This window comes from Phoca vitulina, unplaced genomic scaffold, assembly GCF_004348235.1.
Source record: "Phoca vitulina isolate PV1807 unplaced genomic scaffold, GSC_HSeal_1.0 scaffold33, whole genome shotgun sequence".
In the NCBI taxonomy this organism is placed as follows: domain Eukaryota; kingdom Metazoa; phylum Chordata; class Mammalia; order Carnivora; family Phocidae; genus Phoca; species Phoca vitulina.
This window is the reverse complement of record NW_022589736.1, coordinates 23,645,807-23,672,886: the sequence shown is the minus strand read 5'-3', so window position 1 is coordinate 23,672,886 and position 27,080 is coordinate 23,645,807. Positions and strand designations below refer to the sequence as shown.

The following is a 27,080-nucleotide window of genomic DNA, read 5'->3' as shown; positions in this document are numbered from 1 at the left end:
CCTATCTCCTCTACTACAGACTCTTATAGCTCCAAATGAGGGCAGGAGCTCCGAGATTTCATCTGTGTTGTTGATGGCTGTGTCTGTCGTAACTAGAAAAGAGCCCAGCAAGCAGCAAGTACCCCTTAAATATTTGTTGAATAAATACTTGAATGGACGAGTGATGTTGGCTTAACCACTCCCCACACCCAGGCAGCCCAGCCTTCTCTGAATGCTTAGGGCCCTCACTTCGTTAGAGTCCTGCCCTCACCACCCCCAACACGTCTGGAAGATTTCTGTTATGTCTTGTAGGTTAGCAATCTAATTCAAAAAATCAATATGTTTCAGGCAGGTTCTGTTTTGTCTTAAACTGGAGGGACCTTTAAAGAATCTAATTTTTCAGGGGCGCCTGGGTGGCTCAGTCGGTTAAGCGGCTGCCTTCGGTTCAGGTCATGATCCTGGGGTCCTGGGATTGAGCCCCGCATCGGGCTCCCTGCTCAGTGGGAAGCCTGCTTCTCCCTCTCCCTCTGCCTGCCTCTCTGCCTACTTGTGCTCTCTATCTCTCTGTCAAATAAACAAATAAAATCTTTAAAAAAAAAAGAAAAAAAAGAATCTAATTTTTCATACTGATCAAAGTGAAAGCTACATTTTATTCTTTTAATATCCTATTAAATTCATTTTGTCAGTAATTTGCTTAATGTTTCCACATCTATTTTCTTAGGTAAAATTGGTTTATATATTTCCTTCCTTTATGTTATCCTCTACCTTGACAGGATTTGATGTCACTGTTGTGTTAGTTTTGCAAATATTAAATCTATGTATATGGCATATGAATTGTTGGAGGTTTGAAGGAATTCACTCATGAAACTCTCCAGGTCCAGGGTTATTTTTGAGAGGCAACTATGAATAATTTCTAAAGTTTTCTCTATGCATATTAGTCTATTCAGATATTAAGATCTTCTTGGGGTCCTGGCTGGCTCAGTTGGTAGAGCATGCAACTCCTGATCTCAGAGTTCTAAGTTTGAGCCTCATGCTGGGTGTGGAGATCATTTTTAAAAATAAATTCTTTTTTTTTTTAAGATTTTCTTATAGCAATTTTGATAATTTAATGTTTTCTACAGAAATCATACATTTCAACAAAAAGGCAGCCTACTGAATGGGAGAAGATATTTGCAAATCATATATCCAATAAGGGGTTAATATCCAAAATATACAAATAACTCATATAACTCAACACAAAAAATAAATAATTCAATTAAAAATGGGCAGAGGACCTAATGAGACATTTTTCCAAAGAAGACAAACAGATGGCCATCAGACACATGAAAAGATGCTCAACATCCCTAATCATCAGGGAAATGCAAATCAAAACCACAATGATACATCACCTCACACCGGTCAGAATGGCTGGTATCAAAAAGACAAGTGTTGGGGAGGATGTGGAGAAAAAGGAACACTTCTGCACTGTTGGAAGGAATGTAAATTGGTGCAGCCACTATGGAAAACAGTATAGGAGTTCCTCAAAAGTTAAAAATGGAAATATCATATAATCCAGTAATTCCACTTCTGGGTATTTACCTAAAGAAAATGAAAACACTAATTTAAAAAGATACATGCACCCCTATGTTTATTGCAGCATTATTTACAATAGCCGAGATATGGAAGCAACCCAAGTGTCCATTGACAGAGAAATGAATAAAGATGTGGTGTGTACACACACACACACACACACACACACACACACACACACACACAGGAATATTACTTAGCCATAAAAAAGAATGACATCTTGTCATTCACAACAACATGCATGGAACTAGAGGGTATTATGCTAAAATGAAATAAGTCAGATAAAGACAAACACCATATGATCTCACTTATCTGTGGAATCTAAAAAACAAAACAAATGAATAAACAAGCAAAAAACAGAATCAGATTCATAAAAATAGAGAATAAACGGGTGGTTGCCAGCGCAGAGGGGGATGGGAGGATGAATGAAAGAGGTGAAGGGGATTAAGAACTGAACACTTCCATTTATAAAATAAGTCACAGGAAAAAAAATAAAATAAAATAAAATAAGTCACAGGGATGAAAAGTCCAGCATGGGGACTATAGTCCATAGTACTGTAATAATTTTGTATCATGACAGATGGTAACTGTACTTAACCTTGGTGAGCATTTTGTAATGTATGTAATTGTCGAATCACTATGTTATGTACCTGAAACTGATGTTAATAGTGTATGTCAACTATACTTCAGTGAAAAAAAAATCCACACATTTCATCTGTATTTCTCAGTTGAGCTCTACAGAGCATGTGTTAACAATTTAAAAATTTCCTGTATCTGTTTTTATGCCCCACATTTTTATTTATATTTTAGTTCAGATGGGTATTCTTTCTTCTTGATTAAAGCTACTGGAAGTTTGTTCTATATTGTTGCTGTTTTTCAGAGACTCATTTGATATTTTACTCTAATAAATTTCTCTCCTAATTCATTGTCCTCTTAATTTGTCATTTCTTTATCCTATTAAGATATCTACTAAGATTAATTACCTTATTCTTTTTTCTCACTTCTTTAAATGAATCTTTTACTTCATTTACTTTCTTTTATAAAAAAGAAAAGCATTTAAGGCTATGAATATAGTATTGACAATATCCTATAATATTTGATATGTAGTGTTACTTCTTAAATGTCATATAATAGAGAATTTGTCTCATCCTTGTTCTGGGTTCCTGAGATAGAGCTTTTAAACCCTTGGAAATTCCTGAGTGGTAAGAGTGTCTTATTCATGAAGGGCCATTGGACCATACCCGAGTTTATGCTAAGGAGATGACCTGGTTGGGGGCTGGTTTAGGTAAGACCAACCATGTGATTAGAGGGTTGTGGCTTTGAGTTTGAGCCACATGGTATCAGCCCAACCTCCCTATCTCTGGGAGATAGGGAAGGGGGAATAGACATTGAGTTCATTCACGTGATTCAATCAATCACACCTATGTAATGAAATTCCAGTAAAAACTGAACACTGAAGCTCTGGTGAGCATCCTGGTTGCTGAGCATATCCATGTGCTGCGGGGGTGATGCAACCTAATTCCACAGGGAGAAGGCACAGAATCTCTGTGTTGGAACCTCACGCTATGTGTTTCTTCACTGACTGGTCTTGATTTGTGTCCTTTAGAATAAAACTGTACTAATAAGTATAGCACTTTCCTGAGTTTTGTGAGTCATTCTAGTGAATTACTGAAACTGAAGGAGGTCCTAGGAGCACCTCTGAATTTGTAGCCAGTTGGTCGGAAGTGCAAGTAACTTAGGAGGGACCCCTAAACTTGCAACTGGCAATGGACATGAGAGCAGTCTTGTTGAGGGCTGTGCCCCACACTCTGGGTGATTAGCATCAGAATTGCAATATAAGTCAAACTAGTCTCTTACGGAATGTTTTGGGCTTTTTGTTGTTGCTGCTAAGATAGAGGAACGGGTGTAACCAGCCCAACACATAATCCAATGATCATTTCATCAGTCATGACTCTACTCAAACAAGTCATTGGTTTCAACTTCTTTCTGACTATAATTTTTTTTTTTTTAACCCTGCGTGTATGGGTGCTAATCTGATGGTGAGACGTAGAAATACAGTTACGGCATATGAGGTTAATCTATAAAATTGCCAATCCAATAAAAAATTATTAATATTCTCTTCTGTGGCCAAAGAAAACCATGTCTGGAAAATAGATGAAAATCATATTCTATTAAATTGCTATCATTCCTCTACATGCATTATTCAGTGCTTCAGTGTGAGAGTGCTTACACAGTTGGTACTTGGTTGGAATGGCAGAAGCCTCCAGAAAGGTGGGTAGACTAGGATGCCAATAACTGTTCCTATTTTTAGGGGAGGCCTTTCTTAAATGAAAATATGGTCAAAGTGAAAACTTAACAGATACTGTGGCAAACACTCCTGAAATCAGGCATACCACCTTGGCAAAAAGTGCTACAGAGATGGTCACTAAATGGGGCAAAGAAACCTTTCTGATTAGTCAATATTTCTGAATGGCCCTTTTCTCCAACCTCTTAGTCTGGAGGATTATATCTGAGATGTATGAAAGCTTAAAAAAGAAACTGTTATTTTAGGACTAAAAAAGGTATAACACTTAAAATTAAGACTTTATAAGATGTGTTTAAAAGCAGATGGAGTACTCGCTCAGTTAAGTGTCCGACTTTTGATTTTGGCCCCGGTCATGATCTGAGGGTCGTGGGATCAAGCCCCATGTCAGGCTCTTCACTCAGTTGGGAGTCTGCTTGGAATTCTCTCTCCCTCTGCCCTTCACCTCCCCCACTCACCTCCCTCTCTCAAACAAACAAATTTAAAAAAATAAATAATAAATAAAAGCAGACTAGAGGAGCAAAAGGTAAGACTGGTAAGTTAGAGAGCATGTTGACAAAAAATATCCAAACTGAAGTACAGAAATTTAAAAGAATGGGAAAATTCAGAAAAGAATCTTAGAGATATGTGGGATGCAATAAATGGTCTTAACTTTTTGTGTGATTCAAGTTCCAGAAGGACAGGAGTGAGGTCAGGGAAAAAGCAATAGTGAAGAGAGAATAATCAAATTTTCCAAAACTGATGAAAAGATTCAAAGAACTCTATGAACCCCAAGCACAATAAATACAAAGACAACCACACCAGGGTACAACATAAACTGCTGAAAATCAAATAAAAAGAGAAATTCACAAAAATAGCTGGGGTTGAGGAGGGGAATACACTGCTTTCAAAGGAGCAACAATATCACTTACAACTTATTTCTCATAGAAAATGATGGAAGCCAAAGACAATGGAACAAAACTTTAAAAATGCTGAAATAAAATTTTTCTATATTAGAATGCTATACCCAGGGAAAAGAATATTTCCAAAATGAAAGGAGACCAAACTCATCAAAATTATAAATATGTGAAACTTTTTTGTATGTCAACTTTTTCTCAATAAAGCTTTCAACATTTCAAAGGAGAATAAATACATTTCTCAGCCAACAAAAAACAGAAGATCCATCACTAGGAATCATGAACTAAAACAAAAAGGAATTCTTCAAGCAGAAAAAAATAACCCCACAGGGAAACAGGATTTCAGGAAGAAATGAGGAACAGAAAGGGCAAAAATGTAGGTAAATATAAATAAATATTGACATATAAATTAATAATGACTTGTGGGGGTTAAAACGTGTAAAATTAAATACATAGGGATAGTAACACAAAATACGGAAGGGGTTTAATGGGGTTAAAGTGTTCTGAGGTTAGCATCCCTGGAGAAGTAGCAAAAAGTAATAAGTTTTATACGACTGTGACAAGTTTAGGATGCATGTTGTTATTTCCAAGGTAACCACTAAAAAAAGAGCTGCATAATGCATTACAAGCTAATAAGGAGAAGAAATGGAATAACTGTTTCCTTTCTATTACGTCCCAAATAATTTAAATACTTTCAATAGCAAATTATTCAAGACTCTCAATTTGTGAAACAGTTGAGTTCCTATTAGTGTTGGTATAACCAAATGCCTACTACCATGTAATCTAATTTTTTTTGGTATTTGATTTAGATTTCTAAAAAATATTCCAGGTTTTTAAAGATTTTATTTATTTATTTGAGAGAGAGAGAGAGAGATTGAGCACAGGAGCAGGGCAGAGGGGGGAGGGAAAAACAGACTCCCCGCTGAGCAGGGAGACCAATGTGGGGCTCAATCCCAGGACTCTGGGATCATGTCCTGAGCTGAAGGCAGACGCTTAACCAACTGAGCCACCCAGGTGCCCCACAGAATTGTTTTTATAAAAGAGCAACTTCATAGGCTCAGACAAAAAGCACACATAAAATTTTACTCAATATTTTATTTGAACATGTTAAAGCTTAACTTTGTAGCCACTTTTACTCATTATCACTGAAATCTAACAAACTCCCATTGGAACTTAATTGCTGGTAGAAGGGACGAAACCAGAATGTTCAAGACATTCTAAAATTTTGAAAAAGAATCATGCATCCCATTGATCACCATGTGTGCCTCCCAAATGCTGCTCTTCCATAATCCCAGTCCTTGGTACTTCTTTCAATGCTGGAATTGTTGATTACTCTGATCCCATATTTCCTTCCTCTTTTCTCTTGATCCCTCACCTATGTATGTCCACAAAGGACTTAATACCATGGAAAGTTCAGCGTAGTTTTGCAGGAATTTTTGGTTTGTAGTCCATTCGTTTCTTAATGTCCCCAAAGAGCCATGCCCTCTGGTCCCAGGCAAAGCCTAAAGAAGTCAATTGGACGGAAATGGCTGCCCCTCTGTCATTCTGTGAAATTCCACCATCCAAGCTGGAGTTGGGGTTGGGTTGATTCCCGGTAAATCAATTACAGAAGTTGGGACTTGCTTGGTGCCAGCAGCAAACTTTGCTTAGTTTGATAGTAAATAAAACAAGTCATTCACAGAAACTGAAAATTGAGGGGGTAAATGAAGCAGTGGCGATAGAAAGGGATCCTCGGAGACAGTCAGTGTTTCCTTGGTTTGAACTTCAGGGCCACACTGTTGATGCAAAACCTCTGACCACTAGGCCCAGGTCCATCAGGAAACACGTGGCCAAGATGGGCTTCACACTGCAAAGGAGAGATGCCTCTGTCATTTCTCCACTGAGACAAAGTTCTCTAGACAAACTAGACTGGTGAACCCCCCATGGCCGCCCCACTCCGGTGTTTGTGTGGGGAAAAAGTCCATCACAGCAGAATGCACGTAGGAAATGAAAGAATGCCGGGGCGCCTGGGTGGCTCAGTCGGTTGAGCGCCCGACTCTTGGTTTTGGCTCAGGTCATGACCTCATGGGTCGCAAGATCGAGCCCCAAGTTGGGCTCCATGCTCAGTGGGGAGTCTGCTTGGGATTCTTTCCCTCTTCCCCTCCCCCCACTCCCACAGTCAAGCGAGTGTGCACTCTCTGTCTCTCTCAAATAAATAAATACGTCTTTAAAAAAAAGAAGTCAAAGAATGCAAGGCACGGTAGCGGTAAATAGCTATCAGTGAGAATGTGAGCAAGTTATTTAACTTAGGGCTTGATTTATTCATCTATAAAATGGGAACTAACAATTATACCTACATAATAAAGCTTTTGTGATGATTAATTGATACAGTGCATGTAAAGCATTAATACAATTCCCAGGTAAGTACTCGATAATGTTGCAGCCAGTGTATTATTATGGTTTTTTGATGATGATAAGACTATGCTATGTTTATCTGCTTGCCTCTGGTGTTTTAAAAAACTAAAAAAGTAAGCATCCAAGGATATAAAAATGAGCCTGTTGTCTGGATTTAAGGCACCATCTCCTCCCAGACCCGCGGAAGGAATATTGTGCCAACATTCCCTGCAGCGTCCCTCTGACTTCTGGTGACATGCTGCAGAGTGGGAAGGAGGCGGAGAGATGCCAAGCACCCTGGGCCTTCCTGCTGTCTGTCCCCATTCCAAACAATGTGCAGGGCCAACTCCTTCTTTCAGACCCTCACTCTGGCCCATCTCTGGAAGGCTAGAACCAGGAAAGGCTACTTCAGAGTGGCTCAGGAAGGCTCTTTCTCTTCCTTACGGTGCCCAGAATCATGGGAGAGAGGGATCAGAAGCAGCAAGCACAGAAACCCAGCGTGTTGTAGTGACAAAAGTACTCCCAGGTTTTAACACCACATAGGCTCTCTGTGGCACCTGGGCTGGGGCAGCATCGGGGAAAACCAAACAGACAAAACAACACAAAAAACCCCACCTGCTTGCAGACAACCTCGGTGCGAGTTAATCCTAATGAGGTGTCCACACGTCTCAGGATGCCCACGTCCCTTTCATCAGAGCCAGACGCCCCGTGCGCCTCCGAGAAGGCAGGCCACCCGGTGCCGGAGCAGTACTTTTTCTCGGAACTGTGGAAGACATTCACCAGCCTGCAGCTGCTAAGACGTTATTAACATACAAAGAGCATTTTATGCCCCAACTCATTTTTCTACCCAGCAGGGTATGACCCCCTCCTCTCTCCTCTGCCAGATCGCCAGGCCAGTTACAGGAGCAATCCGTTCCATGGGAACTTCGTCCATTGCACTTTCACTATTAAACACATCTCATCATCGTCAAAGGACCTCTTGTTCCTTTGATGCTGAAGGCCTCTCTCTCCGTGTCTGACAGGGACTGAAAAACACTAGGGGCTTTGTGACCTGTGATGCATATTAGGAAACCCAGATCAAATCCAAGGGCTCTAAATGTAGGCAAAGGGGAAACGGAAATGAGACACTCGTGGTCACAGGAGGGCATGAGGGTCTGGGCCCAGCAGCCGGAGGCCTGATGAAACGCCCACTGTCAGCAGCGGGCCCTTTGGGTTACCTGCCTGCCTGTGTGGATTCCAAAGCTGCCTCTGCCATTTCTTAGCTGGGCGACACTGGGCAGGCTCCATACCCCCTCCAGGCCTCAGCTGTCGCTGCCAGTGCAGGGACCCTTCTGGGCAAGTCCCACAGGAGCTAATGACGCCGAGGTGGGAGAGGGCCAGAGGGGCCGACCAGAAGAGTGGGAGGGCAACAAGCGAATCCACTCGCCACAGAACCACTCTCCACGTGCTCTGAAGGTGAGCTCCCTCAAATGGCACCAGGAAAATAGAGTGAAAGTTTTTTAATGGCAGGGAGACAGCTCTCTCTCTCTCTAAGGAAGAGGGAGAGAAATGCACTGTAAACTGCAAAAAACAAAAAAGAAAACAAAATAAAAAACCCAAAAAGCTGAGCAAAGAGAAGGAAAAGTGGCAAATAATCAAATCCTGAGACTATGAACACAGAAGCAAGCTCAGTTTAGTGCACAAACCCCAGAAGAAAGTCTAGTGTAATGCAGTCATTCTCAAATGCTTTCATCTCAAGACTGCTTTATACTAAAAAATTACTGAGGATCTCTTTTCTTTACATGAATTATGTGTATCACTGCTTAACAAATTAGAAATTGTAACAGAATTTTAAAATATTTCTACGTTATTTTTTAAAATAATAAATTCATTACCTGGTAGCATAAATAACCTATTCTTCTGACAGATAATTATATTTTCCAAAATGAAATAAACATTTAGTGAGAAGAGTTGTAATGTTTTACAATTCTGCAAATCTCTTTAATGTCTAGCTTAAAAAAGGAAAGACCATTGACTCTTCATATGTGCTTCTACATTCAATCTGCTGCAATCTTATTTTGACTGAAGTCTAGGAAGAGGATGTGGCCTCGTGGGCAGTCAGTTAGAAAAGAGAGGGCCTTGTAGATCCCCTAAAAAGGTCCCAGGAACTCCCGGGGTCCTCAGACCAGGATTTTAAAACTTTGAGGAATAAGGGCCCTGACTTCCAAAAGGTTTGGGTATGAATCCGGGCTCTGATACATCTGTGTGACCTTGGCCAGTTATTTACTCTTTTACAGCCTCAGTGCCCTAATGGGTAGAACTGTAATGGCCTTATTACCTCACAAAGCTGCTGAGAGGGTTACCTGACGTACTTTCCAGGTATAGTGTATTTAGCATGGTGTCAGACATATGGTACGTAAGTCAGTAGCTACAATGTTTTTTAAACATCATTACTATTAATAACAGATATCCATGAAATTTGAGCAGCCGTGGGTCCAATTTTTTTTGCAACCCTTTTTGAAAGGGTTCAAAACTATTCATCCGAGCTACCCTGGCCCAGGGAAAAACATTTTAAGTGTCTTTTTATCACAGCCTTTCCACCCTTAAAGTTACATGTAACTAGTGATCATTAAAGGCATTTTGATGGAGAATTATGAATATAATAAATTTTTTAATGAATGAATCTAAGGCTAATAAAAAGTCATTTAAAATGTTTATGGGAAACAATAAATCTTTATTGATGCAATATACAGAATCTGGAGATTTTACCAGGGAATATGAGAGGCCCATCATACATAATTTAAGAGTGGAAATCTAACTTTAAGGCCAGTTTGAAGTTCCAATATACATAGTTAAATGATTAGCAAGGCTCTCCCTTGGAAAACTAAAACCATACTGGATCATCTCTTTTCATATACACTTAGAGGTGGGTTTTTTTTAGTGTTTTTTTTTTGTTGTTGTTGTTGTTATGTGTTTGTGTGTTACGTGTTTGCATGTTTGTTATATGGTTATTTGTGTTGATTTTTCTTCATTTCTGGAAATTCCAGAGCCCCCAAACCAACAGCAGAGGCACCTGGTGAGAATTGCCAACTCTATAACATCTTAGAAGAATTTCCATTCGTTTGGAGGAATGGGAACACACAAAAGGTTTTTCACCAATGTTACTTAGTTCCTTATAACATGCAGGACATCTGGATGTTATGTAAAAAGGCAAGTAATATCAGGCTCTCAGATTCCCTCTATTCTGAGGAGATGTAGGAGCATGAGGTATGTGGCCCCACAGTCGATTTTAATAAACACTTCCAGAATTGGTATGGCGGGGGGGAGAGGGGAAAGGAGAAGAAAGGGGAACCACAGGAAGCGGGGGCAAAGTCACATGATTCCAAGGTTAATAAAGCAACAGACTGGAGTCCCCAGGGGAGCGATAACATCCTAAGAGTCTTCCTGACCTGGAAACCCTGGATCAGAGGCCTCTGGTTTGGAGAGGTGTGTCTCCCGGAACACGCACCATGGTGGCCGTGTGTGAAAGCAGTGTTGCAGGCAGCAGGGGCCCAGCGGCCCAGAGGCAGCGGTCCCACATCTACCTGACTCTTTCTGGGATGACCAACGTTTCGCCTCATTTTGACTCTACCTATACAAGCATTTGAAGGAACGTTGACTTTTTCTCCACCCCTGCTCGCTATTATTAAGGCTGGAGACTGGGACGGCGGGGAGAGAGGGGAGTGAGAGGTAAAACAAGAATACCTTCCTAAGACTATCCTCTTGAATGGGAAGCATGCTCAGGAATATAATCTCCACTTACAGATTCTCATTAACTAGCAAACATTCACAAGAATTCCTCATTATCAAAGATTTATTCATATAGATAGCCTGAAGAAGGATCTATCTCTAAGAAGAATTGTTGCTCACGTGTACTGAGTGCTCGGCACGTGCCAGGCACGGCACAGGTGCTTCTGCATGCGTTACCTCATACCTCAGTTGATCCTCTCACAGGTTTCTGAAGTCATGCGACTTCACAGGTGAGGAAATCAAGGCATGGACTGGTTAAGAGACTTGCCCAAGGTCACACAGCAATGGAGCCGCGATGTACCCAAGCACCCTAGCCACTCTCCTATACCATCTCTCCTATAAACAAATACAGCTTTAAGAAGAGTATATTCTGGAACATAAGAGATTCTTACAAATATATTCTTATTTCTCCCAGTCTCAGTTACAGTAGCATCAGCAGTAGCAGGAAAATGGAACAGAAACTTACTCCAAAGTCCCTAAGAAAAGAAAATAGAAACTTTCCAACCAAAACTAAATGATTAAAAAAGAAACAAGTCAGGCTGGTGAACTAGCAGCTCAGTACACTGGCCTTTGGTAAACGGGCTTTGGAGAATCGGCTGGTTCTCCTATTAGTCTTGGCTGCTTCACTATCTCCGCGACCTGCGGTTGGTCACTCAACTTAATTTGGACTAGCATTGTGCTAATACAGTAGCCACTGGTCACATGTGGGCTTTTAGGTTTAAATTAGTTAAAATTGAATAAAATTAAAGATTCATCTTCAAGCAGCATTTTGAGTCCTCAAGAGCCACATGTGGCTACCATACTGGATAGAGCAGATACAGAACATTTCCATGATCACAGAATTCTCTACTGGACAGAGCTTTGCACTCTGGTCTCAGGTCCCTCCCTGCTCCAGCATTCTGAGACTCCATGACTGACTGCTGTGGTGAGGGATGGTGGGCACTAGGTAGGAAAAGGTCTCAACTTTGCTAGTGCAGAAACCGGAACACCAATAAAGTCAAAAAATGAAGAATGCAAATTAGAAGAATGCTCTTACAAGAGTGACTTCTCATCTTTTGTTTTCACAGTCCAAAGATAGACAAGAACATCTATCTGGTTACCACAGTGTAACAAGGCGGTCCTTTACATCTTCACATGGTACACCTTTTTTGACTAAAAGCAGGTTGGCCACCTCAAGGTCCTAGTTCTCCTCCTTAACAGAACCAAACGTCAAGGAATAACTAATGTCTCAGAAATATGTGTCCCACATTTTACTTTGTTAAGATTAACCTGCTTCTCTTAGTTTTCACCAGGCCATCCCGGGCCGACTGCCACCTTAGATGTCTCCTCACCAGCCACTGACATAGTGAATGAATCTGAGCAAAGACCTGCCCTTCCGTAAGCATGAAGGGAAATCAATCCTAATTGTTCCTCATCCTTGCAGGCAGGGACTGGCTTTCCAAATTCAGCCCACATTAGCAGCCAGCAGCCCAAGAAAGCCCAGTCTGCTCAAAGCCCAGAGGACGTAATGAAGCGCTGCCTAATGGAAGATTCACAGAGCTGGCTTGATTTATATTTTATTCTAAACCAATTTAGAGTTGATGCAGAAGAAAGGAAAATATCTTTGAAGTTCTGAAAACAGGACTTCAAAGATGTTTTCCTTTCTTCTTCATCGAATCTACTTTTTTTAGACTGTTTCCGGCATGTCTAAACAAAAAAGCCTTTGTTGAGAGATTTCAGATCCTGATTGACTTAAAAGAGGCTTTGAAATCAAGGGACAATTAAATTTACTTTTAGCTATATAGAAGAGGGCATGGTATTCACTACTGTCAAGCACTGTGGGGAATCTATCCTCATAAAATTCTACATTTCCCAAATTAAATTATAAACCCATTTTCCCTTGGAGAGAGATAGTTTTAATTACATGGCCAAGCAAATACTATTATGGTTTAGATTTCTTTAAATACTTTCCCAGGAAAATATTCTAATAGCATTATCTTAAGGTGCCTCCGAAGTTTTATTTGTTTGCTATTTCTCAGGGATACGGGAAGAAAGAATATAGGCTAAGAAGTCTCGTTAACTGCCCTAAATGCTGGAAATAATCAAGACGGGCAAGTACTTTATAGAAATAGCTCTCCTGATAGCAGCCATGCCAAATGAGGAGGGCAATTAAAAACAACACGGGCATGTATTTATCCCAGGCTTCGAATGAGACAGAGCTGTAAGAAATCTGGAGGTCCGTTCTCCTTCAGTACCTCTCTCGATCCTTACCTGAAGAGTGGGCTGTCACAGCACACACAGTGATACATTCCTGATTCCTTGTTATTCAGATAGACCCCACTGAAAGGCTGAAAGTAAATTAGACATATCAGGTACAGGCTTCTCATAACACCAGCAGGAGATGATACAGCAGATTTAAATCCAAGATTCAGTCCCCAAATAAAGGAATTTTTGTACTAATTGGACAAAGTGTAAATATCACTGGAGAGGAAATCATAACCTGCCCAATGAAGCAGCCTTGCAGGCTTATCACAACCCGGCCTAAGTGCCAAATATTCAAATTATGACATTAATAATGCTTTGTATTTATACAGCACCTTTCATCCAAGAACATCAAAGTCCATGAAAAAGTGAGCGAACAGTCCTCTGGATTGTGTAAGATTTCAGTCTTCATCTCAAAAGAGCTAATACAATAGGAATCCAGTCCACTGTCTAAAACACTGTGAAATCTCCAATTAAAGATAGAATATAAATACATAAAAAGCACAGCTCTGTGGGCTCGTGGCTATGCCTTTAACACGCCTCACGTCGTGGTGTTTAGGACACAGCATACTTAATAAATGTTTAAATAATGAGTTAGATTATCCCAGTACCGAAGTTACTACTTAGATGAAATTACTTCATTAACTGTGGCTTAAAGAGTCTGTAGGCTTTCAAAGGTCTCCCAAGAACACAGGAGACTTGAGCCAATGAGTCTGCCAAGTCAGTACCTTTCAAAATGCTATTTTGAAAACTGGATTTCATTGTTAAAAAAGAAACAAAGATCTTCTTGCCCAATTCCTTTTGTTAAAGTAAATTAAAAGGAAAAAAAAAAAAACCCAATAAACCAACCACGGAAGATCCATAACCAGAGGCTGGTGGCAAGCACTATCCCATTTCACGGGATGAAAGAGAAGTCAATGCACAGAATGGGTCACCAAGTCACAGAACTGACTTAGGAAATAAACTGGACTCTTCTGCCCTTTCTAGATTCCCCAACTCAACAAATTCACAGGTCAAACATTCAAATTCCCTGTAGTAGTATTAACAGCACATTTTCAGCAAGCCACATAATGGACAATTTCAAAATAACCCACTGAGCCTACCATCTGGGCACACTTGGACGTTTTCCCTCTTTAAAGACTCTAAACTTAGCTGCAGAAATCTGAACAGTAGTAAGCTGATCTTTTTATGGCCTGTCCCTCTGCCATGAAGTTTCACACCCCTCCCACCTGGGCTGACGAGACACACGTGCCAAAAGGCTACCTGTCCTGAAGCTGATCTGGAAAGCCTACTCATAGGATCCAGACAGTCTGATCAAAATCAAAATATAATTATGTCATTGCAGGGGACAAGTGAAGTAACAAGTAACAAGCAACAGGTATCCCAGTAAAAAGATAAATAAATAAAAAGGAATCCTTAGCTGAGGCATTTTTATGAAGTGACATCTATCCACTGCCTCCTAGACTGATTTCCTGATGTCTCCCTCCTCCTCCCTCAATTCTGTAGAAGTCCTATCATTTATTTAGAGCCAAACTCAACTTCTTTCTCAATTGTTCATTCTCGTATTTACTTGAAAACCTAGTATGTACCCAGTGCTGGTCTGGGTGCTAAGGTTACAGAGATAGGGGGAAAAACCGGGAACTGAACTGGCCAGCACCCTAATCTTGGACTTCCCAGCCTCCAGAACTGTGAGAAATAAATGTCTGTTGTTTAAGCCCCTTAGTCTGTGGTATCCTGCTACAGTGGCCCAAAGGCAGTCTGTCTGGACCAATGGGACTTCTCCCTCCTTTGGTCTGGTCAATACAACATACCGGTTGGAAACAGACGGCACACTCAAAGGGGTGATTTGCAGATAATTTCATACAGAACGATTTACAAAGGTGGGGACAGGGCCAGTGGAAACTAGCAAGGGAAGGTGAAGCACTGGGAGGGCCAGGGGCTCTGAGAACACCCCACCCCGACTAGGCCCGTAGGACAAAGGAAGAGGCAGTTACCAGAGCCTGGAGGTGAGGGCGGCCTGCGGCAGCTACAGCCTGCACTAGAGGACCCTGGATCCCATTTCTCTGTTGTGTCCTCTGACCTTGCTAGCATCATCCACTGGCCAAACCTGAGCAGTAGTCAGAAGGAAAGGGAGCATGTTATTCTTCCCAGAGCAGAGGGGAGCATGTGGAGAGCAGATCTGTAGGGGACAGAGAGGAAGGCCTGCAGGAAACCGGCCTTCTACTGATACTTGACTTTTAGCTGTTGTGCAACCAGGCTATAAACTCCTTTGTTGTGTCTAGTAGAGTGCACATGTTTTTATTGCTGCCCGATCAAAACATGTACAACTGAATTCTTAAGTTTGAGTCACCAAACAGAAAGCTGAGATGTGTTACTTCCCTTTCGTTAGCCAGGCTTACAGTTGGTTCTGCAATATTCTAAAAAGTTACATGTGGAAATGGATCAACTGAAAGGGATTTATAACATTACTTAAAATAATGGATGATGCTCATTTTGTAAAATGGCCAAATGCACAGAGTATACTGCACCATCTGTTTGCGAATCCCACAGATTTATTCTCCTCAACATCTGTCAGCTCATCTCCAGGCTCTGTACACATACCAAACCCCGCCTGGCTGTGTCCCTGAGAAAGGGCTGGCTTAAATATTCTGGGATATACCCAACTGCACACAGAGCATCACACGTGGCTCCCCCAACCATTTGCAATAAATGACTGTGTCTCTTTCCCCATGAAGGATTATTAAAATCCCACCCACAGGAGGTTTTAAAAAATACCAGTACTTTACAAGACTCTATTGGGATCTGCTGGCCTAACGACTTTAGCATCAGAGAAGCTGAGGGTTCACCATGATGATAAGGCCCCGTGCACATGGACAGTTGTCTGGACTTTGCAGGGACTGCTGAAGAAAAGATATAAATACTCTACAACTTTGCAAAACCACCGTGGTCCACTCCGTGGGGTCTGCTTCACAAATGAAAATGTCTAATAACCACGTTCAACAGCTCTGTTCCAAGGGTTATATTTGGGTCTAAGATAGACGACTTGTGAAGAAACGCTGTGTTGGGAAAACAGAACTATAATGAGGAACCACTGAGGACAATTCCCTCCGGAAATGAACGAAAGCTGAGCTTGTTGAATGCCATTTAAATAATGTTTGCGCCTCTCAGCCTGCACTCATTCAGTATTCACGAAAATTTACTCTCTGAGTGCAGACTCTAGCTGGGCACGATGTTAGGTGCCAGGACTGTCCCGACAATGGCAAATGCTCTAAAGGGAGAGTGCTGGGAAAAGCAAGCCCGGCTTGGGGCCGAGCACATGGGATTGGAGCTGAGGGAGGAGGTTTGTCTGAATGAACAGGGCAAGGTGAGGGGAGAGAAGAAGGACGCAGTAGGCAAGGGCCTTAGGGAGAAGGGAGCCCAGGGTGTTTGAGAGCTGAAAGAAGGGCAGTGTGGTCGAAGTGTGGAGATAAAGAGGAAAAATAGCCAGACTGAGGATAGGGGCAGAAGGCAGAGGGCAGAGCCTGTAGGGCCTAATAAGCCGTTTGTAAACTTTTTTCTTTACCTTAGAAGTAGTGGGAAACCACTGAGGGATTGTTAGCAGTGGAGGGATGTGGTTGGATTTGTGTTTTTTAGATCTCTTCTGCCTCTTTTTTTTTTTAATATTTTATTTATTTGACACAGACAGAGAGAGAGAGAGAAAGAGAGAGCGCACAAGGCACAAGCAGGGGGAGCGGGAGAAGGAGAAGCAGGTTCCCTGTTAAGCAGGGAGCCTGATGCACCAGGATCCTGGGATCATGGCCTGAGCCAAAGGCAAACGCTTAACCGTTTAACCGACTGAGCCACCCAGGCACCCCTTTGGCAGCCTTGTAGAGAATGGCAGCCAGAACAGCCTGAGGCTGCCACACGCCATCCACCCAGCAAGAGGCGGGGGGAAACCTGGGGCAGCGTGGAGGCAAGATCGGGCAGAGAAGCAGAGCAACTGGAAGGTTACTGAGGGGACAGAAGAGGCGGGCGAGGCGAGGGAGGGGAGGCATCCGGGGCCTCCTACCAGTGGATGGGCAGCGGTGCCTGAGAGGGAGAAGCCCAGAGGAGGACCAGACTGGCAGAGCAGATGCAGATGAGCGGGCCTCTGTAGCTACATCTGTCCCAACCCGCCCTCCCGCCACCCCCGACCCATCCAATCGCGAAACTGTCATGGGCGCAGCTTACGGCTTCGGTTCCTTTTTCTCTCGTAACATAGAACTGCTCTGGAGTCAGCTTCTTTTGCCATTCACTCTTGGTGAGAGACGGCCCATGCTTTGGGAGAGACCCTGTGTGGTTCAAGAGGAATTTTAAAAAATTAAAACAAAAAGGCACAATGATGTTTTTTCTTCAGCTTTTCTCCTGAAGTACATGACCCCCAGCAGAACAAGGCCGGCCCCTCCCTCTCCTACATCTTCCTTCACAGGGACCAGAAAGCCCCAGTACGAAATGCTTCAATTGACTCATCAGTTTAACAAGAAAGGAGCAGCAAGCAGCCAGCCAGTGTTCCAGTCCCACTGGGGTACAGAAGCTCAAGAGGCAGCTCAAATATGAAATAATGCAGAATAAATTCTCCTCAGGTACCCGGGGGTAGAAATTGATCCTTCTTCTATGACTACGTTCAGAGGAGTATTTCCCGTCAGGATACATCTGGGAGTAGCTGAGTGATTGGAGAGGAAAGAACCTTGAGCTAGTGGGTTATTAAACTCTTCTCCTTCGCTGGTTTATAAAAATCTCTCTGATTTTGTTTGTCAACGGAGGTCTTTATTAAAAAATCTTCTTGTGTGGAAAAAAGAAGAGACTAGCCGATGCCCTTAAAAGGAAACGGAGACCTACCAGAATCTATTCTTATGCTTCAATCTTACTACTTTTACTCCAGTGAGTGTAAACAAAGCAAGTAGGACAATACTCCTTTTAGCCAAAGGGGAGTAGGAAGCCTGACGTATATAATCAATGTTTCAATCATCCAACACGAAGAATTGGAAAGGATTTTATAATCTGTCCACCTCGACTTACAAATGAGAACACAGAGGCCTGGAGGCTTAGTAACCTGATCACAGCAACATAGATGAAAGGCCAAACCCTTGTGGTATCACCACCAAATATGAAACATGTCTGAAAATCGTATTTGATATTCATTTTTGGTTACCAAAAGGTCCTAAATTATCTTTCAGGTAAGAAAAGACTACTGTCTTCATTGCTAGCTCATAATACTATACAATATGGTATGTTCAGTATTGTATATTGTTGATTGCTTATAGTTGTTTACATTTTATTAAAAGGTTTTTAATCTGTTAAATATATTACAAGTTGTCCTTTCTTAAATACTTTTTACAAGGCTATGGGGATTTCTTGTTTACTCTGGAAATGCACCTCTGAAATTGCCTATGAAAATAGAGCTCAGGTACACACTATTTTTCTGGAACTCATTTCTTGGGGAGCAAAGCAGAATGTATTTATGTGACAATTATTGCTGCTCAGTGGCTTTCAGAGTTACCAGGCAGAATGCCAAGTAATAAATGGACAAGGAATGATAAACCTTTTATTTTTATTTTTTAAAAAGATTTTATTTATTTATTTGACAGAGAGAGAGAGCCAGAGAGCACAAGGCGAGGGGGGGGGGGAGGGGAATGGCAGAGGGAGAAGGAGAAGCAGGCAGCAGCAGGGCTCCCCTCCGAGCAGGAAGCCCGATGCGGGGCTCGATCCCAGGACCCTGGGATCACGATCTGAGCCGAAGGCAGATGCCCAACTGACTGAGCCACCCAGGCGCCCAGAATGATAAACCTTTTAAAAAATCTTTATAATCACTAAAATTATAAGTGACTCAAGCAAGAATCATCAGGGAATTCTAAAACCCTGGGTGGGAAACTGCTGAAGAATGGAAGAGTCACACATTTTCAAAATATTATTAATTACAAAGGAAGAAAACGTATCTTTACAATGGAAAAATGTACAAGTGACCACCTTAACCAAGTAAGCCAAGTAAGCATGACCAACAGTGGGGCAAGCCGACATCGCGTGCCTCTGGGTGTGACGCACTGAAGACACAGCACCCTCCCTCCCCCCACTGCACTGCATCCATTCTCAGAGAGTCCACTGAGGACTTCTCAGTAAAACCTAGAACACCTCATCCTTCTCTCTCACTTCTCCGTAGTATTGACACTTGACATTCTTCTGTGGTAGCTTTTATTTCCCTTGGCCTCCATGGCGCCCAATACTCGTCTCTCCTGTTATTCCCTTTCAGCGTCCTTCCTTAGCCCCACTTCTTCTAGCCATCCCTGGAATACTGGTGGTTTTCAGATGAATCTATCGTCCTAGGCTCGCTTCTATCACCACACCACACCTGCCCCTTGGGTGATTTTATCCAATGAGTAGCTTACAGTACCATCCACATGATGAGACTCCCAAATCTATTTTACCCTCCATCCTAGATCTCTGCTGAGTTCTAGATCCATATATAACCACACCTGGAGACCTCCATGAGGATGTCCCGTTTCAAACACCACACACAGAAGGACTTCGTGTATCTCCCTTGCCCCAACCCAAATCTGCCCCTCCTCTCATGTGTTCTCATTGACCCCATGCTTCAAATCAGAATGCCAGGCCATCATGCATGACTCTTCCCTTTTCCTTGCACCAAGCCCTGTTGCTTCTACTTCCTAAATAACTCTAGGATCTGCTCATTCTCACTTCTCTGCCACTACCTTGGATCAGGCCACCATTAACTCCAGTATAGATGATCACAAAAGTCTCCTAATTTTTATGCTCTCCCCTGTTTGTACCACTTCTTTTTTCTCACTGCCCAAACTGTTCAATGTTGTCACACTGAAATGAGAAAATATGCCATGTGAATACCTAGGAGAAGAGCATGTAGGCAAGAGAAAAAATTAGTTGGGTGTGCCTGGCATGTTTGATGAATAGCAGGAAGGCCAGGGGGAATGGGTGGAGTGAGCAGGAAAGTTATTAGAAGTGAGAGCAGTGGGGCGCCTGGGTAGCTCAGATGGTTAAGCGTCTGGCTTCGGCTCAGGTCATGATCCCAGGGCCCTGGGATCGAGCCCCACATCGGGCTCCTGGCTCAGCGGAGAGTCTGCTTCTCCCTCTCCCTCTGCCTCTCTCCCTGCTCATGCTCTCTCTCTCTCTCTCTGTATCTCTGTGTCTCAAATGAATAAAATTAAAAAAAAATAAGAAAACATTAAATGCTTTCTTAAAAAAAAAAAAAAAAAGAAGTGAGAGCAGAAAGCTAATGGGGGTGGGGGCAGACCAACGAGGGTCTTGAAGGCTACCCTAAGGATGGTGGTTTTTATTCTGAGTGTGGAAGTCATTGGAAGGTAAGCAGAGGCATGACATGACCTAGCATATTTAAAAGGATTCCTGGCTGATACACTAAAAGAAATTGAAGGAGGCCAAAGGTTGCAGCAGGGCACCCAGGACAGAGGGCACTTTAACAACCTGGCTGAGAGATGGAAGAGTTCTGCGTCAGGGTGGTGGCAGTAGTCAAGCTTAGAGGGGTCACACACCAGACGTATTCTGATGGCAGAGCTAGAGGATTTGCTGACAGAGCGGATGTGAAGTACATGAAAGAACATGGTCAAGGGGCACTACTCCAAGTTCCTTGGTCTGAGCAGTAGAAGATGGGGAAGCCTACAGGAGGAACAGGTTTGGAGGCTTGTTAATAAAAATTCAGTATTTTCAAAATTCAATGTTCAGTTCAATATTCAAATGGAGATGTCAAGTAGGCAGTTGGATACATAGATTTAGAAACTGGGGAGAAGTCCAAGGTGGAGATGTAAATTTGGGACTCCTCGGTGTTACGATGTTATTTAAAGCCATCAGCCTGGAAGATTCCCAAGTCAGTGACTGTCAAGAGAACAGAGAGGCCCAAGGGCTGGACTTGGAGGGATTCCAAGATACACAGGTTGAGGAGATGGGGACAAGCAGACAGAGAGGCAGGAAGAATACTGCAAGAATGTGGTGTCCTAGACAGAGATGACTAATAATTATCCATTGGGTTTAGCAATATGGTGGTCAGCGGTGCCCTGAAAAGCAGTTTAGGTGGAGGAGTGGGTGTGCATGTGTGTGTGAATCTGACTGGAATAGATTTGATACAGAATAGGAAGAAGGAAAGGGAGACAGTGCAAACAGGTAAGTCCTTTCAGGAGTTCCGGAGGTAGCTGGAAGGGGAAGTGAGATGAAGAGCATTTTTTAGGATGAGAAAGATCACAGTATTCTAGTATGCTGCTGGGAATGATCCAGTGAAGAGGATAAATTGATCATTTAGGAGAAAAAGGCAAGAGCTGTGGAGCTGTTCTTAAGCTTGACCTTGGGTAGATGAAATATGGGAGACCAGTTAAATTGTGAAAATTTTATTGACTGTATAAGCTTTAGATAACTATCAAGGTAACAACAGAAGTTTCACAAAGCAATGCCAGCTTAACCACCAGCTGAGTGGTGGGAACACTGAAATCTTTTCAGGCTGACTTAGCAGGGAAAGGTGTTTTTGCTGTTTTAACAGCCAGTGGGAGGGGAACCTGGGAGGCTCAGTCGGTCAGACTCTTGACCTCAGCTCAGGTCTCGACCAGGTCATGAGTTCAAGCCCTGCATTGGGCTCCACGGCGAGGAGGATTGGAACTGGTTTTAACGGATGTGAACTATGTGTTGAATCATAAGGGAAGTGGAAGGCATTCCATTTTAGGCACTTTAAAAGACCGAGAGATGTGTATATTTTGTAAGCCTTCAACAAAGGGCAAGATCCAAAATTTGGCCAGAGCCAATGTGTCAGCATGACCTAAGCTGGGATCGGTCACACAGAGGCCACCTCATACAGTGAAAAAAAGGAAGGCAAGAGCATGAGTAGGATTTGCTAGTAGGATTTGATTCCTCCTCCCAGAATCTAAACTGGTTTTGAGGGGAATGTGTGTAACCCGAACCCTGGCTATCACTGACATCTATTAAGGGAAGGGGTAACAGCGCAGCATGATAAAACACTTTCTTTACCCTGCAAGTACCTGTCCTGCCATGTCACTCCACCTACATTCTTGGCTTTGGCAAACATCTTGCCTTATTTCTATGGATTTCTAAGAGGAAAACTGACTCTTGGTCCGAAGATTGGGAATTATAATCTGGAAAGCTGCTATTATCTTCCCTTCTCCTTTTGGGGAGGAAGTGGAATGGATTAGAGGGGAAAAAAAAAAAAAAAACTGGATTGTCTCCTGGAAGCATTGTCCTTAGTGTCTTTCCACATGCAATATGATACAAGAGTTGACACGAGAAAGTGGGAATTCAAGAAGAGCTAAAATTCAGTGGGACTCCCACACTTCAGCTTTGAACCTAAAGTCTGAGTCCCGGATGAGACCCCAGCTCCCTCTCCAATTGTTCTGTATTTTACTACACCTATTAGAGTGACTACTTGTTTTCAGATACTCCCCTCCTCCCTCTTTTTTTTTTTAGCTTAAAATTTAAAACTAATACTTAAATTGTTAGATGGAAGAATTACTCCTTCATCTAAATCAGAAAGTACATTTTTCATGGCTCCGCTAATCCTTGTCAGTATGTACCTTTTACACTGTGTGTATGAAAGGTTTCATAGGTGGGTAACCATGTTCAGACTAGTTGCTCTTTGAGCACCAACTGTGCAAAATTTAACTGTAAATCTGCCAGCCTGGAAGACTCTGTCAAGAGAAGACAAACTCTGCCTCGATAGCAAAATGACCAGTGGTCAGCTAGGTGCTCTCAGGTCAGCATATATGTGGTCTGCATCACTTACAGAGGTGTCTGTAACCACGGTGTTATGGGCTGAACTGTGTCCTCCCAAAATTTGTATGTTGAAGTCCCAAACCTCAGTACCTCAGAATGCAACTGTATTTGGTGATATGGCTTTTAAAGAGATAAGTAAGGTCAAACGAGGTCATATGGGTAGGCTCTAATCTATTTTGCTGTATCTTGGAGATGGGACCTTTAAAGAGGTGATTATGTTAAAATGGGGCCATAAGAATGGGCCCAATCTGACCAGTATCCTTATATGAAGAAGAAGAGACTCTAGGGATGTGTGAGCAGATAAACGGCCATCTGCAAAACAGAGAGGCCCCAGGAGAAACCAACCCTGCTGATACTTTGATCTTGAACTTCCAGCCTCCAGAATGATGAGAAAATAAATTTCTGTGTTTCAACCTTCCAGCCTGTGGTGTTTTGTTGTGGCTGTTCCAGCCAACTAATATACTATGCTTTAGGAAACAACTAAATTCTGAATGAAAATTGCATCATGAGTAAATTCTGCACGGTTTTACCAAACAGCAATTTGGTACCTGTACATACGACACACAACAAGTGAGAATTTAGGAATGAGTAAGGTTACTTGGCCAGCAGTGGCCAGAGAGGATTCTGCATTGGTCCTCCCATCCTTTTGTGCATGACTGAGGTGTTTCCTGTCCTCAACCCACATCATCTGCACCTTGAGTTGGTCCTTTTGGGGCCACATGTCTTCCAGATGCCCTCTGCATTCTCTTGCTATCTTCACTATCAAAAGACTTGGGTGCTCTGCTATTGTACTAGATAGCTACACAGCTTTCCTTTGAACTAGGCTTTGAAAAACTCAGTCCTTTGGGTTCCTTTCTTTCTTTGTGCTGTGATTTGCACAGGCTGTCTTTCTTCTTGGTCACGTGTTTCCTGAGGTGGGCTTACATCTTCTCATCTTTAAAGAACACCCTCTCTTGGTCATATGGTCACCTACCGGTTACCTCCTTCTGGTTTTGCTAACCTTTCTGGCCACAGCTGCTATACTGCCAAGTGTCACACACAAACAAGCCTTGTTTCAATAAATACTTGTTGAGACTAACAGAATCTATTACAAACTGGCACAGAACGAAACCCCAGCCCACTCTAATTTGCAGACTAGTCTTCTTTCCCACCCCAGTGACTGGACTGGTTGAAGCAATGCTCAGGATGGTTTCCTAGCTGAGTATTTCTAGAGTGTTTTCCTGAAACAACAGTTTTCTCCAGAATACTCCTTACTTTCCTCTTTCAGTCTCGACTGAGAGACTGAGCATTGACTTTGCTCTTGTTAATCTTGACGACAAAATCATAGGAGTGGTACCTCTCGCATATCAGAAATCTTAGTGCTGTGGAACTGTCCTCCATCACTATCAACATCTTCTCGTTTCTCTTTCAACCTTCCCTAAGTCTATAACATAGGTTAAATGTAGCTGCGCTTTTGTCTTTTCCATTTATTTACGTAATTATAAATAACATTTATTGTGTGCTTACTAAGTGCCAATCATTGTGATGAAGCCTTTTAATTTTTTTTCATTTATTCTGTACAGCCCTATTATTATCATTATCCTTATTCTATAGAAGAAAAAAACAGGTTTAAGCTTACCAAGTTTAGGACGTGCCCACAGACATAGAGCCAGGGAGTGGCACTGTCAACACCAAAGCCCTCAGCCACCAACTACTACCTATCTATACTTTTTAATGGGTGCCTAATAGTTTGCTGAATTGAACTTTTCTGGTTTACTTAAGCATTCCTTAACTGATGGACATTTGGGTTATAGCCAGTTTCTGGTTCTTAAGAGCAGTGCTGTTAAAAACATCTTTGTACACATAGTTTCGTTCTTTTGAATTAGTTCCTTAGAATAAGGAAGGGAGACACCCCGGGGGGAGGAGGTGTCTGATAAGTTACACAGCTCCTGTTATGTACTGGAGTTTGGCCAAATTTTAATTGCTGCTGAAGAACTTCAGATCCTAATGCAGTTCATTAGGCTATTTCTGACACCATCAGGACAACCATAAAACACAAGTTTCCATTGAAACCACTATCCTATAAAGGGGAATGAGGAGAGCTCCAGCCCACAAGTATGATGTTTCCATCACCTGTGGTTCTCAGAAAACCAATGCTTGGCACACAGTAGGTATCCAACAAATATCATCAGATTGGCTGACTACGACACCAAGAGGTGCTGAAGGCCATGACTGGAAGTCATGCTGGATCAGCCACTACTCCACACTGCCTGTGCTTTTATTTATTTAAAACTACATTTTGAAAACTTCAGGGGATAAAAAGAAGTCCAAGCGACTGGATACATTTTCAGAGGAGATAGGTATCTTCACATTTCTCCAGTGGATACGTAACACAATCGGATTCAGAGATGGGACAGCGGGGCATTTGCCCATGAAGCCAATGCACAGGGAGCACTAAATTACCCTGAAATATATCTGAAATACAGGGCCATTGACACAGGTCTCCCCAGGTGACTCCATACTAAAAGGTGAAAGGCAAATGTGCCACAGTCCAACAGAGGAGCCAAAGGCATTTCGAAGAAACACACACACACACACACACACACACACACACACTCCCCTGGTCTGTCTCATAGCCAATGACGAACAATGATTATCAGTCTAAAGGGGAACTAGTTATTAGCCCACACGTCTCTCTGGATCCGGGACACACACATAGAAACAGCAGGGCAAGAAGCAAATCCACAGGAATCCAAAGTCTGAACTGCTTGCTTCTCACCTAGGAAAAGAAGCACGCAGAATTTAAGAGGGGGACAGTGTAACAGACCACAGGCCATTACAGGAGGGAGCGCGCGGTGTCTGGTCGCTGACCCAGCGACTGTTCACCTGGAGTCCGGGGATAAGAGCCAGGGGCTCCTGAGCCCGACATTTTACGGGGGGGAGGAAATCAGTAACAATCGCCCACACCTCTCTAACTGTACAACCCACCGTCCAGGACCGCAAGGAGGGGCGGACACGGGCGCACCCAAATAGTTTCTCGAGAAGGAAGCGCCAGGTGCAGAACCAGCGCTCCGGCCCTCTAGTCCAGGCAGCTGAAGTAAAACCGAAAGCCAGGAGGCGGCGGCGGGGCCTGCGCGGCCCGCGTCCTACCTGCGTCCCCGGGACTGGCCCCCGCGCCGCCTCTGCCCGCTGGGCCCCCCACGGCCCGCAAGGGCACCCCTCGAAAAGGCAAACCCCTGAACGCACGGAGCAGGAGTGCCATGACGCCGCACGCGTAGGCCCCTCAGAGCCGACGCACGCCGTCCCTGCGCGCCCCGCCTCCCTCCCCGCGCGCCCCGCCTCCCTCCCCGCGCGCCCCGCCTCCCTCCGTCGAGCCGGGCTCCTACCCTTGCCTCTCCTCCTCCTGCTTCTCTCCTCCCACTGCTTCTGGCACCCCTGCCTCCACCCTCGGAAGTCCTGCCACCACCCAACTCCCGCCCGCCTCCAAGTACCTCCTCCTACCTCTCTTCCGCGCCTACCCCTACCGGCCTTCCCTTGACCCTCCCTAGCCCCTTCTCCCTTGCCCACCTGATTGCTCCGGCGTGCCCACCGCCTCCCCATGCTTCTCCCCCGGCCCTTCCCTCCACCACCCTTCCCCACTCCATTTCCCAGCCCCCAGCCCAAACACTGATCTGTTTTACTTTGTTTGCAGAATTGTATGTATCGTGGAACTACAGATTATTTTGCATTTCTTTGAGTTGCGTATAAATGGAATCCTTGTTCATGCTGAGTAGTATCCCATTTATGGATATACCACAATATATTTATCTAGTCATCTATCGATAGACATGTATATTATTTCCAATTTTTCCTTATTAGAAATAAAGCTGCTAGAAACATTCCTGTACAAATCTTTATATGCATATGTGCTTCCTTTTCTCTTGGGCAAATAATATTATCAAAGATGTCACAGCACTGCAATGTTAAGTGATCAAACTCATTTTGGATGATTCCAGTGATGTAATTTTTCCAGTGTTTTGCGTGCCATGTCATAAGGTTGTATGTAGAGAATTCATATTAAAATAATGTGATTACTTTAAGCATGCTGTGTGCTTGGGATCCAAGTGGCAGAGATCACTCACCTAGGCCATGCATTTTGTTTAGAGCTGGAAGGTGCAGGCAAGATCATCTGGCCACCTACCTTAAATGGTCCATGGTGA

The 27,080-nt window shown here is 43.1% G+C and overlaps 1 protein-coding gene across 2 annotated transcripts; it reads right to left on the bottom strand.

Moving 5' to 3' along the window:
* Positions 1-5,832: 5,832 nt before the first annotated feature.
* MSRB2 (methionine sulfoxide reductase B2) lies at positions 5,833-26,190 on the bottom strand. Of its 2 annotated transcripts, none has more exons than XM_032425766.1 (5): positions 26,032-26,190; positions 17,338-17,438; positions 13,138-13,214; positions 7,735-7,912; positions 5,833-6,592 (listed from the first exon to the last, which is right to left on the bottom strand). In XM_032425766.1, exons 1-5 carry the CDS (start codon positions 26,141-26,143, stop codon positions 6,488-6,490), a joined length of 573 nt encoding a protein of 190 aa, XP_032281657.1. In that variant the 5' UTR covers positions 26,144-26,190; the 3' UTR covers positions 5,833-6,487. The 2 variants fall into 2 exon arrangements, with proteins under 2 accessions (XP_032281657.1, XP_032281658.1); XM_032425767.1 differs by having other exon boundaries at positions 7,735-7,882.
* Positions 26,191-27,080: the final 890 nt, after the last annotated feature.

Excerpts from the sequence above, each read along its gene's own strand:
- MSRB2 (XM_032425766.1), bottom strand. The coding sequence starts at position 26,143 with ATGGCACTCCTGCTCCGTGCGTTCAGGGGTTTGCCTTTTCGAGGGGTG. Across the intron at positions 13,215-17,337 it reads GAGAAAAAGGAACCGAAGCC|CCTTTCAGTGGGGTCTATCT; the intron begins GTAAGCTGCGCC and ends ATTTACTTTCAG. Across the intron at positions 6,593-7,734 it reads CCGAGGTTGTCTGCAAGCAG|TGTGAAGCCCATCTTGGCCA; the intron begins GTGGGGTTTTTT and ends TCTCCTTTGCAG.